The sequence below is a fragment of the Tamandua tetradactyla genome, chromosome 7 (genome assembly GCF_023851605.1).
Source record: "Tamandua tetradactyla isolate mTamTet1 chromosome 7, mTamTet1.pri, whole genome shotgun sequence".
NCBI classification, from domain to species: Eukaryota; Metazoa; Chordata; class Mammalia; order Pilosa; family Myrmecophagidae; genus Tamandua; species Tamandua tetradactyla.
Genome location: NC_135333.1, coordinates 151,870,762 through 151,892,648, shown reverse-complemented (window position 1 = coordinate 151,892,648; position 21,887 = coordinate 151,870,762). Strand labels below are relative to the sequence as shown.

The window sequence follows — 21,887 nt, the reverse complement described above, 5'->3', positions numbered from 1 at the left end:
TAAGTTTACTAATTTGATTTGGAAAATGACCAACAAATGAATAAATTCTCAGAATTCAAATAATACAAACACATGATCATATGGTATTATACTCTGTTGATAGCTTTAAAAAAAAAAAACCAAACAAGGAACTATCTTATAATATATACTAAAAATTTAGCCTACAATAAAAACATATCAAGAACAAAACACCAAAGAACTACTTCTACCACAGAGTTCAATTCAGAGAGATTCCATTTGACTTGACAATTTCAATACAAAAAAGTGATAATCATTTGCTGCTATGGTTATATTTCTTGAAGATACTAACCAAAACTATCCACCTTCCATTGCAGTACCTCTTTTGTCCCCTACAGAGAAAAAAGTTCATCCAAATTTCCCAGTAACCAATCCTTCCCCATAACAGAAAATTAAGGTGTCAAATCATAAATGAGAAAGGGGAAAATTTCTTCTCGGAACAACTTCTCTCCATTTCATCAAAGTTAATTTATAGGGATGCATTTTTTTTTAATTTTATTTATGTATCTTATTAGAGAACTTGCAGGTTTACAGAAAAATCATGCATAAGATACAGAGTTCCATTATACTAACATAACATTAACACCCTGCATTAGTGTGGCCCATTTGCTGCAATTAATGAAGGGATATTTTTATAATTGTGCTATTATCTATAGTCAATGATTTATCTAGGGTTCATTGTGCTATACAGTGCTATTGAATTCTTTTATTTTTATTATAGTAACATAGGTATAACCAAAAATTCCCCTCTAACCTAATTCAAATATATATATTTGAGTGCAATAATTACATTCACAATGTGGTGCTATCATTACCACCTTACATTACCAAAACTTTTCCATCATCCCAAATAGAAACTCCATACAATTTAAGTATTAACTCCTCATTCCCCACCCATAGGCTGGCCCCTGGAAATCTATATTCTAGTTTCTGAACTCTATGAACTTGATTATTCATGAATTATTGTATGAATTTAATTATTTCATTTAAGTGAGAACATACACTAGTTGTCCTTGTGTGATTGGCTTATTTCATTCAACATGAAATTTCCAAGGTTCATCGATGTTTCCCATGTATCACAACTTCATTTCTTTTTATGGCTGAATAATCTTTCATTGTGTATATATACCACGTTAGATTTATCCATTCATCAGCAGATGGACATTTGGGTTGCTTCCATCCTTTGGCAACTGTGAATAATGCTGCTATGAACATTGATATTGAAATATCTGATTGAGTTCCTGCTTTCAATTATTTGGGGTAGATACCAAGAAATAGGACTGCCAGATCATATAGTACTCCTATATTTACCTTTCTGAGGAATCACTAAACTTTATTCCACAAGGGCAGCGCAATTTTACATTCACAAAACAATGAATGAGTTCTCCTATTTCTCCACATACTCTTTAAAACTTGTAATTTTCCATTTCAAAAAAACTAGCCATTCTAGTAGATGGGAACTGGCATGCTGTCGTTTGATTTGCATTTCCCTAATGGCTAATGATTTGGGCATTTCTCATGTGCTTTCTGGCCATTTGTTTATCTTCTTAGGTGAAATGTCTATTCAAGTTCTTTGTCCATTTTTTAATTGGGTTGTTTGTGTTTTTATTTTTGAGTTGTAGGATTTCATTATATATTCTAGATATTGAACCCTTCTCAATATGAATTTGTGTGCAAATGTTTTCAAATGTGGTCTTTCTTCCATTATGTAGGTTGTCATTTAACATTCATGATAAAGTCCTTTGATGCTCAGAAGTTTTTAATCGTAATGAAGTCTCATTCATCTAATTTTTCTCTTTTTGCTTATGTTTTGGGTATAAAATCTAATAAACCATTGTCTAATATAAGGTCCTAAAGATACTTCCCTATTCTTCTTCTAGGATGTTACAGTTCTGATTCTTATATTTGGGTCCTTGATCCATTTTGACTTGGTTTTTGCATAGGGTATGAGGAAGGGTTCCACCTTCATTCTTTAGCAAATAGGGATCCAGTTTTCCCAGAATCATTCATTAAAGAGATTATTAACCTCTTTCTCCATTGAGTGGACCTGGCATCTCTGTCAAAAATTAGCTGGTCATAAATATAAGGGTTGACTTCTGAATGCTCAATTTGATTCCATTGATCTATATGTCTACCCTTGTGCCAGAAACATGCTGTTCTGATCATCTTGGCTTTGCAATAAGTTATAAGATTGAGAAGTGTGATATCTCTGACCTCGTTCTTCTTTTTCAAGATGGCACCGGATACTGATATGTATTGATATATATAAAGTTGATGATTGGCTTTTCCATTTCTGCAAAGAATTCTCTTTGAATTTTCACTGTGATTGCATTGAATCTGCAAATCACTGTGGGAAGAATTGAGATCTTATTAACATTTAGTCTTCTATTCCATGAACACGGAATGTCCTTCTATTTATTTAGGTCTTACTTAATTTGGGGCTGTAATTTTCTTTCTCTCCTTCTTCTCTCTCTTGGCTCCCAGAATACACATGTTGGTAGGTTTGATGGTATACTACAGAAGGATTAGGCTATTTTTGCTTTTTCTAATTCTCTTTTTCCCTGCTCCCCAGCCTGACTTATTTCAATTGTCTTGTCTTAGAGTTCACTGATTCTTTCTTCTGACTCGAATCTGCTGTTGAAACACTTCTGAAAATTCTTCATTTCAGCTACTGCAGTCTTCAACTCCAGTAGTTCTATTTGGTTGCCTTTAAAAGTTTCTCTCTTGATTGAGCTTCTCAAATTATTCATTCATTGTTTTCCTGATGTACTTTAGTTCTTTCTCTGTATTTTCCTTCCTCTCCTTAAGCATATGGAAGATCATATTTTTAACGTCTTTCTCTAGTATGTCCAGAGTCTGGTCTCTGCTGATATTTTCTACTTTTTATCATTTTCCTTAGATCAGCCATTATTTCCTATTTCTTTGTCTGTCTTGTAATTTTTTGTTGCACACTATACATTTTAACATTTTAATAAAATGTTAACTCTGGGATTTAGTTCCTGTGCTGTGTGTTTCTTGACTTTGTATCCACCTAGTGATATGACAAATATTTTCTTGAATGCCAGGAGCTAACAAAGCCAAGCAAACCAATGCAAAATACAGTTTTTTTCAAATTGGCTTTGCATTGGCTGATACTCTCCTTTAGCATGCAGCCTTCTTATCAGTAAGGCCAGCCCAAGGCAAACCCAAAGTGTGGGTCCCTCCCTGTCTTTTCTGAGCCTATGGTCTTGTCCTGGGCTTGAGCTTGCTAGAGGCTTTAGGAATCCCCTTATTTACAAAAATTTGAATTCCTAATCTACCTTCCAGGAAATAGACTTTCTCCCTCTCCTGGGTGCTCCACAGTAGGACTTAAATCAGGTAAGTCTTTGCCCCAGTTGGCTGGACTCAATTGTTACTATACAGCTGTTTCAAACTGCATTTATCTAAGGGCAATTTCCGGGTCGAGAATGAGCCAGAAAGGAGTTTCCCATGTCAGTCTTTCCCAGCCGGAAGGAGGGTGGGGACCCACAAAGGCAGGGCTGATGGACTCCACACCACCCTGGAGAAGGTTTGCTGCAGGGGCCAGGAAGGGTGCCCCTATGGCTCTCTTGTTTTGGCTCTTACCTAGAATATGTAGCCCTTAACTGTTTTCCATAGTTTTAAGGCAGAGTCTTTAAGGCTCCTCTGCCACTTTCGCACAGGATGGGTTGGAAGAGCATCCACCCTCAGAGCCAGGCCCCCAGCAGTCTGCAGTAGCTAATCAACAGCAGTGATCATCTACTGATGCACAAATCCCCGGATATGGGGGAGCTAGGTCTTGATACCCACCCTGGTACCAACAAGCTGCCTCAGGGTCAGGGTTGAGTACCTCACTGCTGACTGCCTTTGGCCTGGGGAATGGTCAGTGATAGCTGCTGCCTGGAGAATACAGCTCACCATTATTTACCACCAGCCTCTTCCTTCCATTCTTTCCTGGGTGCTCTACAGTGTTCTACCAGACTCTGGAGTCTGAAAACAGTTGATTCTGTCAGTTTTTACCTATATCTACTTGTTGTAGTGGAGGGACTGATTCCAGAAGTGTCCTAGACCATCATTGTTCTCCAAATTTCTCTAGAGATGTCATACTTGACTCTCTCCCTTATAATAGGTAATCATACCTTCCTGTCCAACCCCCAACCCTGGGAAAGTCCAATTTCAAGTCTTCTGCTGAGTCCTGAAAATCAACAGCAGAAGCATGTTTAATAAGGTCTTGAATTATTAGTCTCTTGTACCATTTAAATTAATTACAAAGAGTTAATTAAATTAATTACAAAGAGACCCATCCTGTAAAACCCATTTATTTTCCTGTAATACGTTTTAAATAATCTGATATTGTTTTAATCCATAGCTAAAATCTAGGTGAATTTCCACCTGAATAGTCTAGAAATGTTCCAAGAAACAGCTGTGCACTAGAGAAAACTAGGCTGCTATCCAATGAGAACCAAAAGTGTTCTCCTTTTTAGGAGCTTGGCACTTGCTGTTCGAATTTAGTTATCAATAGGAAAAGAGTAAACATTCCAACTGAGAACAAGGCAACACAGAAGAAATAAAATTATGCTCATTACTGAGGTAAAACATCTTCGGTGGATGATTCTTTGTGTGTTAATGTGCCTCATTTTCTACTGCATATGTGGCAATATGGCCAAAATTTTACTCAAAGGCATTACTATTTGCTCCAAATGCCCAATTTCAAGCATATATTTTTAGGCAGATAAACCCAAACCCATAATAATAGAATTGTGATCTGCTTTAATCTAGTAGGGACCCAGGGGAATCAATGCAGCCACACCCTGACTTTAGACAGAAGGCATGCTTTAATCTGGTAATGTGTCATCTTCAACATACTTAGCTTAACTGCCTTTTGGCAGGAAAGCTTTTCTCTTTATGGAAAAAATAAAGAAAAACAACAAATATCAGTGTTATAAGGTAATGCATATTCTCTTTATGTATGGAATCCCTAGAAAAATTTTGAGTAAACACATGAAAGATCTATTCTAACTAGAAAAGGGGTCAATATTCTTAAATGTAGAATTTCTTGTAATTCAATTAATGCTGTAGGTCCTGGAGAGAATGCAAGTGAGTGAGGGAGAGAACAAAAAGCTTCACAGAAAAGTTAACAAGGAACAGAGAGAGCTTTTATATTCAATTCTGCTCCCTGTAAAACAAAGGGTATATAAATGTCTTCTTGGGAGTAGAGTAAACTCTTCATTCAACAATAATCTTCCCCTTAGATAACTGAAAATATGTCTGTATTTTCATTATTTAGAATTTTGCATTGATTGAGATGAATATAGAATGGAACAATGCTTATAAATTATACTTTTGCATATGCTTCTTCTAGGTACAGAACATCTAATTTAAAGAAAAAAAGTTAATTATGATGCAGGAGATAGACGGTACCCTAGTTACATTTTTCATATGTACTTTTAATTGACTATATACTGTAAAAAATTTATTCACAAAATGTGACTGCATTACTATTGGCTCCGATTCAATTCCTAATTAATTAATATGGTTCACTGACTCCTTTCAGTTACTTTAAATCTATCTGAAATATTATATAAACATTCCTAGAAATAAGTTTCAATTTTTTCTGGCTTTTAAGAAAAATCACAATGCTTTACCATAATTTCAGACATTATGACATAATTATTTTTTAACTATCTTCAATAAAGCTCATGCATAATTTTCTGATCAAAACTAATATTTAATAAGTATCCTAGATATCAGATACTGTACCATACTGTGCACTTTACATTGCTCATTAAATTCTCCCAGCAACTCTATGAAGCAGGTAGTATATCCTCCTCCTATAGAACAGGGAGCAAGAGGCTCAGAGTGTTAGTAACAAAAGCAAAATTACACAGCCAGCAAGGAATAATTCTGGGATCAGATTTCTAGCTCATCTGATTCCAAAGTTCTCGCGGTCTTTACTCTTCACCACCATGTTGCATGAAAGATCTAAGTGAAAAAAATTTCCTAATTAGTTACCCAAAACGTATTACCAGCTTTAGATAGAGTTTGCCATCCAGTACGTGTGCTAAGCATACTTACACAAATTCTCAAAACACAGCAGATTAACACAAACATTTCAATGCAGGAAAACTTCAGTTTATCTGACATACAGCTTTCCTAGCCACCTGGCCATTAGAGCTGCTCTGAATCTAAAAGTACTCCTAAAAAGAAATGGCTTGGGCATTGAAGAGGGAGCCCATGAGTACTCAGTAACAATACGCCCTGCCAAGCAGAACCAAAGTACCAAAGATTACTTACACCCAGTGCACTACAATTGGTCCTTTTACTCTTCAGAAGGAAAGAAGCCCTCAGATTGGCTAGAATGTCTATTCAAAATAAGCCTCCATACACAGAGACCAAGAAACATAAGGGAAGCAACAGAAAGGAAAGAGAAGAGGGCAAGAACTGCTAATGTGGTGAGTCTACGGGCTGCTGGCCACGAGGGTCAAAAGAAATTAGTAGCTGAGACGGGCAGGGGAGCAATAACAGCCGGGACACTTCAGCAGCTCAGACTCCAAGTGGGAAAGTTAGCAACAAGACAGAGAACACAGTTCTGTTCTTAGGGGAAGAGGAGTGAGATGCTCAATGAACGGTGATGAAATGAGCCATTCAGCTCTCTGGTCCAATACCTAAATGTATAAGCAGACAGCTTTTCAAATGCACAGAGAATGTTGATATTATTTGATCTTCATTTACTCTGTGGTCAGCAATTTTTTTTTCACCGCCTGAACAATAAGGAGACCAAGCTTAAGGTAGCAAAGTAACCCAAAGTTCTTAGCTTTTAAACTAGTAATACCCAGATTGCAACTCTCGTCTTTTACTTCGTCCAGGGTTTGTTCACAACTACACAACACAGTATTTTAAAAAGAAAAGAATAAATACAACTCATTTTAGAAAAAAAAATCTATTAAAAAGGATTGCCATTAAGTGAAAATTAAACTTTCAGATATATAAGGCATTCATCTATTTGGAAATCCCGAAGGTGTTCGAAGGATTTGGTTTTAGAGTACCAGGTTAAGAAATCGTATGGGTGCAAGCATATCTAATCCTATGTCAATACTCTCACCATTTTTTGCATCACTTGATGCCTGGATACATTAATAATTTTTTATATTTCCTACTATCTGCTGCCTAAGCATCTATATTTTTGCTGCCTATGCAGGCCATTTCCTTACAATGGGTTGTTCAACAAAAGCACAAACTAATAAACCAGTCTGAAAACTCGGTTTTAGGTACTAGGCTCTATTCAAGTCCTAAGCTCAAGGCAGCTATTTATCAGTTTATTTATTTGTCAAAATCATAATCCAACATCTGTCTCCTACATATTTCACAGTAATGTTACCAAGAACATAATATGGTTATACTGATGGTGACAGATATTTCAACAGAGATCTTCTCCTAGAATTCTAACAGACTGTTTTCAAAGTCTAAACTCTATCTCAAATCCATATGATCACTTTAAAAAAGGATATTCTTTATGACCAATTTCCTTTTAAAAAGCAAATCACAGAAATATTAAACAAATTTTAGCTAAATTCACACACAGAATACACGCATCTTACAATCATTCACTTTTTTTTTTTGCTCCAGGAATTCAGGCAACCTATCTAAGTGTCTATAAAACACGCTGAGCTTGGGGGCGCATGGGTAGTTCAGTGGTCTCGCCCGCCACATGGGAGACTCGGGTTCATTTTCCATCCTGGACACTCCCCTCACCCCCCGAAAAGAAAATTCAGCAAATGGTGCTGCAATAAAGGAATACTCGTATGGAAAAAGAATGAACTATGACCCCCAACATACAGCATAAACACATACACACTGGGCTGTAATACATTTAAATAATGTAAAATCTTGTACTCAAATTGTGGTCCAGGGACCAACAGCATTGACTTCAACTGGGAGTGTGTTGGAAGCGCAGAATCTTCAGCCCATTCCCACACAAACTGAAGCAGAATCTGCATTTCAACAAGGCCTGGTGATGTGCACCGTACACTGAAGTTTGCCCAGCTCTGGTCTAGAGAAAGAAGATATACACAGATGGAAAGTCAGCAAGCAAGAGGACCACCCCAAAAATGTCTCTTTAGGAGACGCATAGGGAAATCCAGTTGATTAAAAGAGACTGGGGCTTCAACTTCCTATAAGTAAATAAAGATAATGTTAATTGTCCATATCAAAGGGCGAAGGGGGAGTGAGGGAGAGGCAGGTAGTACGAGGACTATGTCGGCCGCAGGCATTCTCATAGTCCCAGCCGCTACAAACTTCCACATACGAAATGGTTTACATTACATATGCTGATAGGAGAGGTTTTAAAGCCTTCAGTCGTGGAACGGCAGCCCATGACTGACTCCTGAGATCTGTTCTGTAACGACTTGGTGAAGTGTACTTTGAAAAGTATTGCTTTTGTTTTTCTTTGCTTTGTACATATGTTATATGATACAATAAGAAAAACATTTTTTAGAAAAGTAAATAGGAGTTAACGATTATAAAAAAACAATGTAGTTCTTTTAAAAGTGAGAAGACTTGTTCTCTAAAACTATAAAGATTGATAAAAATACAAATAAGGGATATTATTCTGATAAGATATAGAATCTTTGCCTTCAAGCCAGATTGCTCAGATGGTTAAGAAAAACTTTCATAACTTCTCACTAAAAGCAGACCATTAATCGAAGGAAATGTTGTCATTATTTTTACTGCTGTATGGCAGTCACATTTCATTAATTTTCCATGTGAGTATCCCATTATTGTAGCAACATTTGTTGAATTTCTGTTTGTTTAGTTGGTTTTTTTGTTTGTTTTACTTGTTTGTTTGTTTGTCTGGGGGAAGTGAATGGGCTGGGAATCTAACCCAGGTCTCCCGCACAGCAGGCGAGAATTCTTCCCCTGAACTACCCTTGTACCCTGCGTTGTCATTTTTAAGAGAGAAAAAAAGAAATTTTAATTTTGCATGAAGATACTGTTTGATAAGAAAACTCTTGAAAATAGTGCAATTCTATCAAATAGTATAATTGCCACTTTTTGACCGTGACACATAAAATTCTCTTTCTGCAAACCTTCTGCAGCTTAAAAAAAAACCTCAGTGAAATTTCATCTTCTGTCAATATGGGACAAAAGCAAAAATCACCACTATTTTTTAAAGAAAAAATATTCCTAAATATAGAAGTAGATGGAAGGAAACCTAAAAAGATAGTTATTAATGTCATATTTTAAATAGAAGGTTAGATGCTTAAAGATTATTATAGTCAGTAATTTCAGTCTGTACATTGGTATCTTTAATAGATTTTTGTTCAAACCTTAAATTCATTTGCTTTGGTTAAGTCAATACACGTCCCAATAAGACAAGATTAAAGTATAAAACCTTATTTCTTTAATATTCAATGATATAGTTCAGTACCATTTTTTTCTTTCAATAACATGAGAAAAAAAGCTTTCCTATTTTAAAGACGTTTACAAAATGAATTCAGGTATACTTGTTTTTCACATAAGCTATAAATAATTGCTTCCTTCTAAAAAACCTATTTCTGCAAAAATGTCTTTTCATCTGATTAAACTTCATCATCTGAGAACTTTTCTTCGCAAGTTTGTAGTTAGAAAATTTGTCATTAGAAGCTTGCTTTGTCAAAATTAGCTCTTCTCAACTGCTTTGGGAGAACAGTCTTGTACTTAATTATTTGGGGGAGGAGGGATTCTAAAAGAAATGCATGACAAAATATTTGGACCCAAGTTTTCTATCTTAAGACATCTTTTACAGCCCAAAGCAGCAGGCTCAGTATTTATAATATTTTTTAAAAATCTGAACATAGGAAGGCAGAAGTAGCTAAAAGTTTGCCAAGCAATGACAAAAGTCCCATAGGAAGTAGTAGTGCTCCATGCCGCTGCCAGACTTACCTCCAGACTCCTTCTACCAAATGGTTTTATAATGATGAGCCTCCACCCCAATTAGAAATACGGTCAAGCCTGTGAATACGGTCTCTACAGCCATCACCTAAAGGTACTTCCTACAGATGATGCAATTCACAGAGATGTCACTTCAATGTGCATTGGCATCGAGTAAGTACTTGTTCATTCTGGAGAAACCTCTTACTAGACAGTTTATGACCTCTCATTTTTAATCCAAGGGATGCCACTAACAGAAAAGAAAGCAGGGTAGACACGCTTTCATTGCGGCACAAATTGGAAACTAACAAAAACAAGATGTTTATCTTTCCCAAAGTGTTTCCACTTATCTGCCTCTCTCACGGTCTAGTTTTATAATCTTGGGTTTATAATGGAATTCTTTATAACAATGTCCAAAGCACAGGCATATAACGTGATAGATTAAAGCCAAAAATAAATAAATAACAGGCTGTGATTTGTATCTTTTCAGTCTCTCTACAGAACATTAAGTAGCAATTGAAAAACTAAAAACAAAAAGATACAATTGTAAAAATTTAACTAGCCTAATTCATTAACAACAACAACAAAAAAAATCTTTTAATCTATGAGAAGCAAACTTGTGAACTGCATTTAAAATTCGTACCCAAAGAATTCCAAGCATTCCGGGTTACAGGGATTGCTGTTCTTCCCACTAGATGTTTAAACAATGTGGAAACATGGCTATTTGAAATACCTCAGCCCAACCATATAACACTTTTCAAAATGTCAAGAGCCATATTGCGCCCCAGTGGCCACTTTTCAGCAAAGAACACATTCTTTGAAGTTAAAATACTCCTAAATGACACCAAGTGAGAATTTCTAGGCTAGTATAGTCAAAATGTCCTACTTCCAAGGAATAAATTATCCCTACAATAATAATTAGGAAAACGAAAGCACTTTCTTTATCAAAACTTATGACGTTTTCCCAGTTTCCAATTTCAATAAATGCCTCTACTTCATGCAATGTTTTTATACATTGCCTCCCAAGTAAACAAACTACTTGGGAGTTGATAAGCCTTTATCAACTACTTGATAAGCCTTTATTGAACTTACTTTTTTTTAGCTTGATTCTCCCAAAACATGATTACACATTGTTATAATAAATTCCACAGAAATGACCTCATCAAAGACAAAGGAATGTGACAGCAATGACAGAAACATTTTCTTGGGCCACAACACCTAGCACCCAGCTGCTATTTTAAGGATACTAATGTGTGTTTCATCTGACAAATCACATAAGTTAGTCTCCTTGATTGTAGCTACATGCTGTGCACACTTCATACGCTGTCTCACTTTGATATCACAAAATGCTACAGCAGAGAAACCTAGAAACAAAAGAATATGTCAAATTACCACAGGCAAATAGCATCTCCTCTGCCAAATACCAAGGTACTTCTAAAACAGACATAGTAGCACTACCCTCAAGCAATGTGGCATAACTTATAAATAGGCAAATAAACATAAAATTTATTTGGTTCCTCAATAAAATGTCATCTGAAGTCAGAGTTAAATTTTTCAATTCTAGTCCCTTTCTCTATTAAATTTTTTTAGACCTGAGCAAACCTATATAATCATTTCTAGTTGTTCAAATTAAGTACAGCTTATGAAAAGCCCATAAAACAGAACAGGTTATGCAAAAACCTAACAGCAACTTTAAATGTAGAATCTTGAAAACATACCAACTCAGTGCTCCTCTGAAATCCTCCCATTTACTTGTAAAGAAAAAAGGCCATCGTGGGTCAGGCCAAGAGTAAACACCCAAGGTTTCCAAAACACTGAAGCAAACATTTATACCATTTATTCTAGAAACTTTGAGTACCAGAGAAACTTACAAATGTGACTGAAAAGCTATACTACCAGAGAGGAGAGAAAAGAGAGATCAATAGAAATTTGATATAGTGCTGCTTCTCATTGGAATTAACTGCTTAGAAAATGCAGCCAAAAAATTCTGAAGGCAGAAGTCTACAATCCCTATGACCAATCGAGGGAAAGAGTTCAGCCGCTGCAGACCTCCAAGGCAAGCAGCTGACCCGGACAATGAGGCAGGAGGCCTCTGGGCGAGGGACTGCAAAGCTTCCCCACCCTCGAGTGAAGAGACAATGAACACCAGACCCAGATCAAGGCCAGTCCAAGCCAGCTCCCTTGGATCCCAGGCACAGGCTCTGAGAAAGAAGGCAACAGAGGCCCAATAAATGTTTAATATATAATATAAATATGAGTATTCATATTCTATATGATATAATATGCATTATATATATACAAGATATGAGTATCAATCAAAATACAAAATATTTTGTCTTTCATACAAAATATCAACCAAAATACACATGAATAAGAGATTAAAAATTAACAAAAATGAAACAAATTCGAGTGAAATTCTACCTGCCAAACTACAAACTATGAACATTTTTTTAAACTTTCTCAGTAGACTCCCAGAATCAAGCTCTTTACAGTAGCTGCTAAAGCAGAAATAGGAAAGGACAGATAATGTTAGATGGGATGTTTGTTAATAATGGTGAATCTGCTGTAGACATATGAAGTACCATAGTATACACACACATACAAGTGCATACACACACACACATAAATGTGCATATAAAATATGGATATATGTATATATGTATATATATGAGAAGCCAATGCTTAGTAGTATCCATAGTTGGTGAATACTGAATTTAACTGTTTATTCCTCAAAGGAACATACAAATAAAATCTACAAAAGTATTAGCTATCACTGTGCATAATTATAGCTGAAATTATTCAAAACAGTATGCCTTTTTAATACATGAAAAGCAGAAGGTGCGTAGTTCCTCCACATTTTAACCAGGCTCATATACGACCAGAGCTATTCCTAGGTCTCTACAGTGAGACCAGGAATTTCTATCAAGGCTGCCACACTTGTCATTCTTGTGAAATCATTAAGGTTTAGTACTCAAAGCTACTACAATATTTAGTTTCCAAAAGAAAACAGAAAAGTTCGAAAAGATATACATCATTATGTTAAAAGCACTTTGGGTGAGAAGAATAAAGTTAGGAGAAAGTAGGCATGTCAGCCTTTGATTTTTCTTCTATTAAAGCACCTTAAGGGTAAACTTTGTTCTTTCCTATATTACGAAGGCGCTTGTTTTAGAGAAAAAACGCCGTTAGCCTCTGATTAAACAGCTGCACCATCAAGAGCATATTAAACAAGTGCTTTTAGTATGCTTAGCAGCAACAAAGAAATTAGGAAGACAAATTGTGCTCCTAACCCATGTTGGAATCTAAAAGGTTGCAGCTACTTCAGAATTATAGCAGCAGGGGATTCCATGTTAGCAGAGGGGTACATGAGCACTGAAAAATTAAGTACACTTGACAAGATAGCAGCCCATAGAATCACCAATGTAAATTAATAATCAAATTTCATATATATACATACAGATAGATAGATATGTATATGTATGAAAACAACTAAGAGACAGATGGCAAGCAATTTTACCAACAGCATTTAACCATTATCACTCAATGCTTGTATTTGGGTCACTTGCTAGAATAAACCCCAAATGACAGGTCCAATTGCGGTAAGGCAAAGTGGCCCATGCTGGCTTCATCTGATTTTAATTTACTGATAAGAGATGTACATGTTCAAAACAGCAAATTGGACTTTTCCAAATAGATGTGTTTAAACAATAAAAACTTAGCTAAAAAATAAAATGCCATATAAAGTAGTTCATAAACTATAAGTTGCATCCAACTGCATTTTTACAGTGTATTATAAACTGGGAAGAAAATTAAGAAATAAAACAATGCTCCTGTGAACACTGGCTTCTTCTGATAATGAGCTAATGAGACAACCTTTGATACAAAACAAATCTCTTCATATCTACTTTAATCTTATAGTAATTCTTTCTATATGTGCTTTACTAAAAACCATGTATGCCTTCCATGGCTGAATACACCAGAATTTAAAAATAACAATCCCAGGATGGTCCAATGCCAGACGTACTCAAGAAAAGTTTTAACAGGGACACAAACAGAGAGATTGATCATTTCACAAAGGATTCTTATAATACCAGGTCAAAAACTCTAATAAGCAATAACATTAAAAGTCTAACTGGAAAGAATAATAAAATATCTTTAGGGAAAAGTAGGGGTTTTCAAATTCTTGATATGCCTTAAATCCTCCATTCCTTCATTTTAAATACTGTAATCAAAATCCTTATGAGCTGAGGGAAAAAATCTTAACTAATGTTTCCATAAAAACCAAGATTTACATTTACTTCCAAATGAACACCTAAACTACGAATGTGCTATTAAGAGTTTTGAGTGACTACAGTTCAAGAGTAGAAACTTTTTTCCTCGAAGTTTCACACAATTATAGCACAATGGAAGAGCTAAAAGAATTATGGGTAATGTTAATGACGGTGATTGGGTTTACCAAATGCAAAAATGGTCAATGAAGAAAAAAAATCATCAAAGCAGTCACAAACACTACACATTTTTACACTTTCAAAGTATCAAACTCTTTTTTAAGTTTGCATTATTCTACTATAACATGAGAACCGAAGCATGTATAAAGTTTTTGTTCTTATTTACTTATCTATATATCATATTGGACATGCCATTAATTAGATGATAAGGGCAAAATGAAATCTGCCTTTGAAACAACAGTTACAGTTTACTTTTGTTGCTTTGAAGTAAACTGATTTATTTCTTATTGTTATCTCCATGGTAAATGTTTAACAGTATTTTTTAAGGTGATAATGGTAAAATGAGGCAATGTCATACTCAACAAATATTTGAAAGAACCAGGAATCTAGGATCAGGAAGTTTTTTTTCACTGATGTAAATAACAAAGTTCTCCAGTAAATAAGAGTGGGTCCTTCAATGGGTCACATGTAAAGTGACTGAAAATTTGGCAAAGACAGCATATTTATAATTTCAATTTTACTCTAACCACAACCTTAAGATTCAGCACTGCCATTACTAGAGTGAACACAAGGGGAGGGGAAGATGAAGTTGAAACCATATGTGCTTTTTCAATCAGATATCAGGAATTCTACTCTTCTGCTGTTGCTGAATCACATCACAGGCTATTCTTAAGTTTAGCACAGAAACACTTGTAAAATATTGCATTTTACTACAGGGAAATTGATTTTGCTATATGAAAGTTTCATATTACCACTTAAGCTCAAGCAAGCTACGTCAGACACCGAAAGTAACTATATATATAATTTATAAAGTTAACTTGATCACTATATTTAAAAGAGATGATGACTTTGAGAAGTACCGCAGCAATAACGTTTAATCTAAAGCAATATAAAGCCTCCTACAGTAAATGCCGGATTCTTCAAGCTAAAATGCAGTGTCTTGATTTAACCAAGTCAGGCATAAAAGCCTTTTCCCTTCTTGAGCACTGCTCTCTTCAATTCCAGCACTGACCTCTCCTTACAGAACTGTATCTCACACAAGCTCCTGGGGGGCAGTGGAATTCACAGATGTATTTTAAACACCGTTTTAAACTTGAGTCTTTGTGGTCTGAAATGGAGTGGTGGAAATAAACACATCATCATCATTCTACAGTTTCCACTTGACACCCCAGACCCTTTTCCCCTCCAAACCCCAATGAGTTACAGTACATAGATAGAAAGAGTATCTGAAAAGCCACAGTTTACAGTCCATTTTGGCACTGAATGGTCTTAATATGCTTAATATGCTGAAGACACACCAAGTAAGTTCAGTGCACCTATTCAGATGTATCTTATAATTTTGGATACACAAAAACCATGTTTGATAATTTAAGATTTCACACTCTTAAGAGTGTGTGATTGTACGTGTTCTGCTTCTAGGAAATCAGAATAATAATATACTTTTCAAGCTTTAGCAAAGCATAACCTGTACTAGAGAACCTCAACATTAAATCAGTAACATGATGTCTATATATCATATTGTGCATGCCATCAATTATGTGCTATAGGCAAATCATCACACTAAATGCATCTATGTAGCTAGGTAGAAGCCAGGAAAATTGACAGCATTTAACCCCACAACATGTGAAGAACTTTTAACAACTGCCAACCGTAAGGCCACAACTAATTCATCACCACACTCATACCATTCTCCGCAAGTTACAAAGTACCAACACTTCTGACTGATGATGAAGGAGCACTGAATAAACAGCAGAACTACAGAAAAATGTATATGCAAAGTTAGTTTAGTTCTAGCTTTAACATTAAAAAGAAAAATCTTCTCTGACATACTTTTTAAGAACTGGAAAGTGATTAAAAATAGCATACAATAGGAATGCTTGCTTTTATCACAGTGTTCTACAACAGTTTACAGTACTGCAGTCAGATACTTTTTTTTTTCATAAGCTATGTATTTTTGGGCTAAAGGCTTACTATTTAACTTGTTCCTGAGCGGGTTTTAGTGAAAAGTCACCCATCTTTGGAAGCAAGGGCTTATTCTGCCAATATCCTAGCAACAGCAGGTGCATTATAACACAAATCTGGAAAGAAAAGGAGGAGCTCAACTCTTCCACACAGACCATTTCTCAAAGAATGCAGCATGATTACTAAATTTCTGCACACAGCTTAAAAGTTGAGGAAAAGTACACACCTGACAGTGGCTTCCTATCAATGAGTACCTGATAAATGCCACATAACATGCATTAAGAAGGGTTTGGTGATGTTCTCGCATCTATTATCAGGGGACTTCATGACAGATAAATGGGTGTGAACCAAGAGTCGCTGACTTAAGGCATACATCCCTGAACATGCTGTTAGCCTGAATGTGGGAACTCCAGAGAATGCAGAGTATAGCTAATTACCACCAGGAGAAGATTCAGCACTCACCCCCCTCACTATCAACTACTCTGCTTAAGCTCACTCACTGCCTCACCCTGCCCCTGGGGATCCATTCACTTTCCATAGTCCAGAGAGGCTGCTGAAAAGCTGTCAAAGTAAATCTGTGCTCACTTTTTGGATGGTTTAATTTCAATGGAGCATAAAACGCCCCAGGACGGTTAATAAGTTTAGCCAGGCGTGCCGTTCTCCCTAATATATTTTAATTATGCGTCTGTTTTAATTGTAATCAGATTAAGTCACCGGAAAAGGCACAAATTGGAGTTTCCCCCTGATGGCTATTGGAGCTTTTCATCAGTTTCTAAACACTAACAACGTTTAAAAAATAGGTAGAGACACCAGCACAACTGTGACATTTTCCAGAAATCGATGCAGTTTCTTTGACAACACAGTTCAGGTCTCATTAGCCACCCAAACTAAGCCAAATACAGAAGACAACTTCAGTCTCTAGAGGCATCCTTCTTCCCCAATTAGCACAAAGGAATCGCTAACGTTTACTGTAAAACTCCCAAACAGAACTGTAAGCCAAGCCGAAGCTTTTATAAAGTGCTACCCCATCGATTGGTGGGGAGCGGAGGCGTGGAGGGGCGGGGGGGCGGGGGGGACCGGAGAAACCATCAACAGCAGTATCCTGGCTCAAAGAAAAGTACTGTACACGCCAAAAGGGAAGTTGAAGCAGCGTACCATCCCGAGGTCTACTATTTTTCCAACTGTCAAACGTGTGTTTTCTCCGCGGGAAATTAAAAGGGTCCCATCAACAAAAGGAAACGTTACAGGGAATATCTATTAGGAAGCAGGGAGAGGCTTCCTTCAGCCCAGACGTAAAACCGCTTAATGTGCTTTTGTGGCAACAAGGAATACCTAGGACTTTTCTTTTTTTAAAAAAATACATTCATTAAACAATTTCCCAAATTGCTGGGATTTCCGTTAAGAAACTTAAGCGTCTGCCAATAGCCGAGAAGCAGGGAAGAGAACCTGCTACAAACTAGGACCGACAACTCCCTCACCCCGCCCAGCGCGCTCGCGTTTCTGGTGTTTCAGGTGTTAACATTTAGGTGTCCCCTAAACCCAACGCGGAGTCCCCACGCAGCCCGTCGCCCCTGCCTCTAGCCCCCTTACCTGTCATCATAGCAGAAATCCGCACTCAGGGTGTTGAGATACAAGGCGAGCCCCAGAGCGCTGCTCACCAACTCTGCAATCATCTCTCCACCGCCTTCCCTCCGGCTCGGTTCCCAGCACGAGGGCAGCAGCGGTAACAAAACACAGAAGCATCAATCCCCACCTTCGGCCGCCTTCTCTTCCCAGCTTCACTTTTCTCTCTGTTCTCCACCCTCTCTCCTCTCCCTCCCTTGGGTCCTTCCAGTCCACCGCTCCTCTCCTCCTCCTCCTCCTAGCGCGCGTCTCCGCAGCTCGTCGGTGCTCCCGGAGTGCGAGCTCACGCCGCGCTCCCCATGCCCGGCACCCACGAGCGGTGAGCGGTGAGCGGCATTCGGGCTTCGCGCCCCCCGGCGGAGACGCAGGGCTGATCCTTCGCGCGGCTCGCGCCCCCCGCCCTAACCCATGGCAGTTGGGGTCGCCCTAGGTGTGGACTGGGACTCGGAGGAGGAGGGAGAGTGCGGGGTGGGGGCCGAGGATCGGACCCGACGAGGCTCTGGGACCCGCTGAAGGGAGAGAGAAAATGAGGAGCGGGTGGGAGGGACAGGGCGAGCCGCCTCCCCTCGCCGCCTCCCGGGCGCACCGCTCCGGGGCCGCTCGGGCTGACTCTGGCCGCCACGGCAGCTGCAGCTCATTCACTCTTTATTAGCTCCCTCCCGCCGCAGCCCCTGCTCCAGTGAAGTGAGAAGCGGCGTCTGGGGACTCCAGAAGCTGCGGCGTGGGGTTCTCGGCGCGGCCCCGCGCGCCTGCGTAGCCAGCCCTCCATCCCGGGTTTGCCCAGCCCCTTTCCCCACCCAGATCCTCCCTTGTGACTCCTCCCACTTTCCCTCCTCGGCTGGAGGCTCCTCCTACCTACCCCTCCCTACTCCGTTTCCTTCACCTTCGATTTCTCTCGGAAAAGCCCCCGGGACGCTGGGCATCTGCTGGAAGACGGCCAAAGGGGATGGCGGGCGTGCGCCCTGGGAGGGGGCGCTAGAGGACAAACGAGACGGAGAAGGACGTGGCCCCTCGCCCCGCCGCTGCCTGGCACCGCACGCGGCCCTGGCGGCGGCTGGCACCAGCTTGGTCTCTTCCCCGGCGCTGGGTGCGCCAAGCGCTGCCGGGCTGAGTCCGGTCAGCTGGAAAGACTTCTGGGAACGGGAGGGAAAGAACAGGTTTGGCGAGTGCTGCAGCCTCGGTTGTCACAGACACACACTCAGGCACGCATGCAGGCAGCACCCGGTTTGTGGGCTGAAATGGGGGTTACTGGACAACCGGTGGCCAGCTCCGAGCCTGCGGTGGTCCCGGGATAACACCGGAAAGGGAAATGTTCCCGCAGTATGGTTAAAAAGAAATAATGCAAATAACAGGGCAGAATAAGAATCCCCTCTCCCCCGCCGCCACCCCGCAGCCACTGCGGGGGTCTCTCGTGGTTTCAGGGGGACTGTCAGGCCGACCCTGAGAACACAGAGAAGAGACACCTCTCGTGCCGCGCGGTCCTGCGCTGTCCTTAAAGGCAGGCGGGAAGCTAATAATGCCCTCCTTTCCTTTCCGCCCGGATGCAGGGCTGGGTGGATCGCCTGCAACACGATGAGATGTAGTGTGGGAGAGCGGCCCGTGTAGACGAACGCTGGGTACTGAAGTTGCAAGACCAGAGAGAACCGCGCGCTGCCACACCTCCCGGCTTGGCCCCTTTCTGGCTGGACGAGCGACTCCCTTGGACCACGAAGACCTCTCCTGCAGCGCCCCCTGCTGCATAGTCCCTACAAGGCGTTGTAAACAGACCACCAGCGGGTCGCCCTCTGTCCCTCCGCTCACCGGGGGCAGCGCTTAGCCAGCATGCGCTCCCGAAAGTGCAGCAAGAAATGGAGCCCTCTGGATGTCTGGCAGTGGTCTGAATAGCATGTATCATGGTTTGGGCGTCTGCAGAACAAAGCTACATCTTTTTCTGATTTCACAACGAAAAACTGCCCAGGTGTGGACGCAGATGAAATAATGAATATTGGTCGGTCCTATTATGCCATCCGCGGTGAGGACTTTTTGTGTGTGTGCACTCGGGAAAATCTATCTAAACATACGTAAAAAGAAATCATATTTTTAAAGGCAAGAACTGTTCATTTACCTTTTTGTTTTTATAACCTTTGTACACTCATGAAAACTTTTAAAAATCCTTTCGATAGGCCCATCAAGGTCCTCTGTGTCCGTGCCCTGACAGTTCCCTTGCAGGCTAGATATCAGATCTTGGTACACTGAGGGAGGGCTGAATCTTGGTTAGGAATATACAGAACTCAAGATTCATATGCCTGGGTTTGAGTGCCCTTTAGGGGCCAGCCACTTAACCGCTTTGTGCCTCAGTTTTCTCATCTATAAAACACTGATAATAATAATATCTATCTTTTGGCTGCTATTAATTTTGAGGATTAAACTAATTAACATATGTAGCAGCACTTGGAAGGGTCTTGGTAAGTGTATTAGAAGTGTTAACTATTATTCTTGCTATCTCTAATTTCATCTTTCTTTTAGTTGTTAACTAAAACTTAGATGTTTAACTCTAAAACATATCCCAGATCTCATGCACACGGCTGCCATCCTATTTATTCCAAACTACCTACATCTTATGCATGGACTGGTGCAGCCTTCCAAGGGGTCTCCTTGCCTCTTTTCTGCAGTTCATCCTTTCTGCAAGTCCCAGACCCATCCTCACCCCAGTTTTTACTTAAAGCGTTAGCCTGAAGGTTCTTTTGAAAACCTAAAATCTCCCTTCTTAAAAATGTTCAGCCCGCAGCCCCAGAGTGGCACCTTTTATATCTCACTTCAAAACTTGTCAAAAGAATAATGGGAGTCGAGTTAGCAGATTGCAACATTTTATTCAGGACACCAATAGTTTAGTTGCAGCGAAGATGCCTCTTCTTTTACAAGGAAGTTAGCGTAAGAACATTTGATTGGGCAGGTATTTGTTTTATCTGGGAGGGTTTAGGGCTGGCAGGCTTTATTTTGCATTGAGTCAAATGCAGCTAACGAGAGACTTGATCAGCTATCTAGGTCAATTTCAAATTTCACAAGATTTCAAGAGGAAACTAAGGGGGAGTTCAAACAGGAAGTAGGACGTGGTTTTGGTCTGGTTGGGTTTGGTTTGTTTCTCGGGAGTATAGAAGCTCCATGAATGACCTCATCAGTCTTGTTTTCCTCATGAATACCCACTACCTATAAAGTCTGCACATGTAGAAGAAACATTTTTTTAAAAGCTGGCTGAACTGATAAGTGAACAAATTAATGTGATTATATGTATTCATCGGACTGAAGAAATTGGATAACAACTGAAAACCCACACATTTTCATCTTGAGAGGATGAACTGACATGTTTATCAGTTTAAAAAAAAAACAATGAAGAATTAATATAGGTGAGAGAAGGCGGTAGATTGAAATTCTAAAGAATGCATCAACTCTGCAGGAAAACCTGTGGTGGAAGTCAAGTGCAGGCACGATGGGAAGTCGGGCGCAGAGACCTCTTCAATAATCAAGAGGTTGCTGAGGCATGGAAATATTAGACAGGTTTGGGCTCCGCAAGCCAAGAGCTTGTAAGCATTTTCCAGAGCTGTCTCCATTTTCAAGTCCCCAATGGTTTTAAATAAATATATTAAAAATAAAATTTAAATATATTTAACCCCGTTGCTTTATGCTTACCGACCCCTCCCATAATCTCTAGCACCAGCACCTCTGGCTTCACCAGCCAGCCCATCCTTGCTACTATGGCCACCTCCACCACCGCAGCCAGCCCATTTCCACACTGGGCCTCCCAGCCAGCCTCAGATTCTGGTGAAACGGCTATGGACACCAGTCCCCCTTCCCTGGCTGTCATTTTCAGGTCTCCCCCAGACCCCATTGGGAATTCCTTCCAATTTCTCCATGCCCATCAGAGTATGAACTGGATACCCTCTGCAAAGGCGCCTG

General features: G+C 39.4%; 1 protein-coding gene across 2 annotated transcripts in view; it reads right to left on the bottom strand.

Annotated features, from left to right (window-relative positions):
- The window catches only part of TMTC2 (transmembrane O-mannosyltransferase targeting cadherins 2), a 478,556-nt gene extending 459,822 nt beyond the window's left edge, over nucleotides 1–18,734 (bottom strand). The window contains exon 1 of one of the 2 annotated variants that reach the window (XM_077111531.1): nucleotides 17,922–18,734. In XM_077111531.1, the coding sequence (XP_076967646.1) occupies nucleotides 17,922–18,004 (83 nt within the window). In that variant the 5' untranslated portion in view covers nucleotides 18,005–18,734. The remainder of the gene's footprint in view (nucleotides 1–17,921) is intronic. The other variant, XM_077111532.1, reaches the window with a different exon arrangement.
- Nucleotides 18,735–21,887: the final 3,153 nt, after the last annotated feature.